General features: G+C 32.9%; 1 protein-coding gene across 1 annotated transcript; it reads right to left on the bottom strand.

Annotated features, from left to right (window-relative positions):
• Window positions 1–2215: 2215 nt before the first annotated feature.
• LOC125113601 (keratin-associated protein 20-2-like) lies at window positions 2216–2371 on the bottom strand. The gene has a single exon (XM_047756419.1). It carries the CDS (start codon window positions 2369–2371, stop codon window positions 2216–2218), a length of 156 nt encoding a protein of 51 aa, XP_047612375.1.
• Window positions 2372–3164: the final 793 nt, after the last annotated feature.

The following is a 3164-nucleotide window of genomic DNA, read 5'->3' as shown; positions in this document are numbered from 1 at the left end:
TTCTTTTAATAAAAAAGAATTCTCTCATACCATCATAGCAATAAAAACACAAATTAAAACTTGAATGAGAAAAAAAAAATCAACTGACCTTAACACTAAGGTAATCAAATATTCAAATTATTTGACAGGGATTTATTTATTTTATCTAATTTTATTACATATTTTACTTACATCTATACCCAATTCCAGATTCTTGGATGCCTTTCAACACATATCTGGATATATGCCTAGGAGTGGGATTGCTGGATCACATGGTGCCTCTATTTGCAGATTTTAAGGAACCTCTATACCATTCTCCATTGCAACTGAATCAATTTACATTCCCACCAACAGTGTAGGAAAGTTCCTTTTCTTCAACATCCTCTCCAGCCCTTATTATTTGTAGTCTTTTTTAATGATGGCCATTCTGACTGGTATGAGGCAATACCTCGTTATAGTTTTAGTTTGCATTTCTTTAATAATTGGGAATGTTGAGCACCCTTGATGCATATTTTATAATAGCTATCATAAAAATGTTTTATATATCAAAGTCTCTTGAAGCAAATATGTTGAAAATAAAAAGGTATTATATATATTTATACCATTAGAAAACTGAAGTGGATATGAAAATATCAGATTAAATAAATAAAACAAACAATTTTAATGGGGGCAGTTTGCAGTGAAAAATACGGCAATCTATCAAAGAAGATAAAAATTTTTTAAATTCAAATATACTTAACACAAGATCTTCAAAAGACAAAACAAAAATTGATGAAATTGAAAGTAAAAAAAATGCAATAATAATAGTTGGAGATTCCAATAACTCACACTGAATAGTGGATAGAACATCTATATAGAAAACCATAATATAAATTGTTAAAGAACGCTATAAACTAGATCTAATACTTCTAGAGAATACTAACCTAAAATAGAACACAATTTCTTTCAAGTACATGTATAGAATGTTTTCCAAGATAGCCCTTATTCTATGGCAAAAGGAGCCAGTGAATTTTTAAAAACTGAAATCCTACATAGTCCCATGTGTAGTCTGTCTTCAACTGATTAGGGAGGGCATAGCTACATAATTATACCCTCTAGATGCTTGCAGAGAGCATGCATTTGGAGCAGGTTAAGATATTGGCCAGCCTCACACTTTTATTGCTATTCAGTAATTGTGCATGGACTCACTTTCGATTTTAGTTAACTTAAATTCTAACATTAGGTACTAAAAAATATTAGAACTCATTTATTTATATTTTATAATTTTTTACTAATACTTAAAATAATAGGTAAAATGAATTAAGTGATTACTATAACAACTTTACTGAAAATTAACTAGATACTAAGATTTCAGATATAGTTTTCAGTCTGTACTCTGGATCATATTTGTATTTGCATGAAGTCAGTCTCCCAAAGTCAGTGCTTTATGATGAAAACTAAAGGTCTCTTTCCGAAAGGTAAGCAGAGATTGACCTCCTAAAGATTTCACTGAAATAGACCTCAAAATCTGCATCTTCCTGTGACAATGTGAGGATGACAGAAAGCCTTCTGTGCAGTTACAATGCATAGGATGAGTTCAATAAAAAAAATTCAAAAGAAAAATTGCATCTTCTCAGGGTCATATTCAAATATCAAGTGTAAATAAAGGATGAGATACTAAAGAGATAGCATGAAGTGGTGAGAGGAGAGGTATAACCTTGCCAGTGTCTTTTGTCAAAGTTTGAATGTTCCAAAGATAAGACTTTCAGGAGATCAAGGTAGATAAGAGTAGCTCCTAGATATGCTCACTAGAACTCATAAAGGAAAATCATTGTTTGAAAATAAGTATTCATCCACAAATAAAAATGGTCAACTATATGTAGCAAAAGGGCCAAACACCTCACACACAGCACATCCACACACACTGAATCAGAAGATATCCACATCAATAAATATGCATGAAAATATTGTAGGTGTTAAAAACAGAGTAGCTTTAATGAAAAATCAAGTTTCCCAAATGAAAATGGTTAAGATTTTTAATGCATTGAATCATATAATATCAACATAGATCAAATGAATATTTTTCTAAATTGTCGGAAATTTGGCGATTCCATCAAAATAGTCTGACGTTGCATGGTAGCTTAAATTTGGTGGTCATTGTTTGACAGACAAGAACATACTTATTATGATTAGTGCAGGAGTTACACATGGTGCCTCATAAGAGAACATCTTGAATAGATGAGCGATCTAGAAATCCTCAGAAGAAGCCAGAAGTCCAGTATCTTCCATAGCAGCATGGACGATAACAGGTATATCCATAGCTGCCAGAGCTGCCATACCTGCATCCATAACCACATCCTACCCCACCATAGCCATAGCCCAGACCACCACAGTAGTTATTGTAGAAGCTCATGATGGCAGGAGAAGAAGGCTTAGTTGAGGAGTAAGAGTTGATCTAGAGTTTTATGTTTATAATCTTCCAAAGGCCTTATATACCAACAGAGTGGTATGTAGGACAAACCACAGGCATTGTTGGACTCATATTTCATTCTAAATTGGCATTAAATCTATATCAAGAATTCCTCATAACCAACGTACCCATGGCAAGACAACTCTGGTGTGTGTCATGATGCCTAGCAGTAAATTATATGCCTTTAGAGAGAGATTCTTCTAATTTGGTGGCTTGTTTATTCTAGATTCCAAATTTAAACTCTGTTCCTAGCTCCATGAGATCATATAGCCCATGTAGATTCTACTCATTGAAAATCTTAGTTTCATTAATAGTATCCTCTTTGCATATATGCAGCCCTGGAAACAACAGAGTTTCTTTAAAGCAGAAGAAAAGAATGGAAATGTTGTGGGAGGGTAGGCAGGATGGAAGGATTCACTTGTGAAACATCAAATAAATAAGTGCTTTATCAGTTTTGGGGGGAATAATATTATACACTACACTTCGATTTAATACCTTACGTAAATAGGTATCCATAATTTTATGTATGATACAAAATTAGGACAAGACCATGAAACTAAACCTCACTTACACTGGAGGTATGGAAATGAAAGGATTTATTCTATTAGAAATTTGAGTTTAAAAATATTCTCAGAAACTCTCAAAGAGTTGTTGATATGATGTTCTCCTTGATATGTCATACTGAAAAAGGCATATCTCTTCTAGTGTTCTTATGAAATGTATAACCTCAGTACAG

The sequence above is a fragment of the Phacochoerus africanus genome, chromosome 1 (assembly GCF_016906955.1).
Source record: "Phacochoerus africanus isolate WHEZ1 chromosome 1, ROS_Pafr_v1, whole genome shotgun sequence".
Taxonomy (NCBI): Eukaryota; Metazoa; Chordata; class Mammalia; order Artiodactyla; family Suidae; genus Phacochoerus; species Phacochoerus africanus.
The sequence above is the reverse complement of the archived record's forward strand: the minus strand, read 5'-3'. Positions and strand labels throughout refer to the sequence as shown.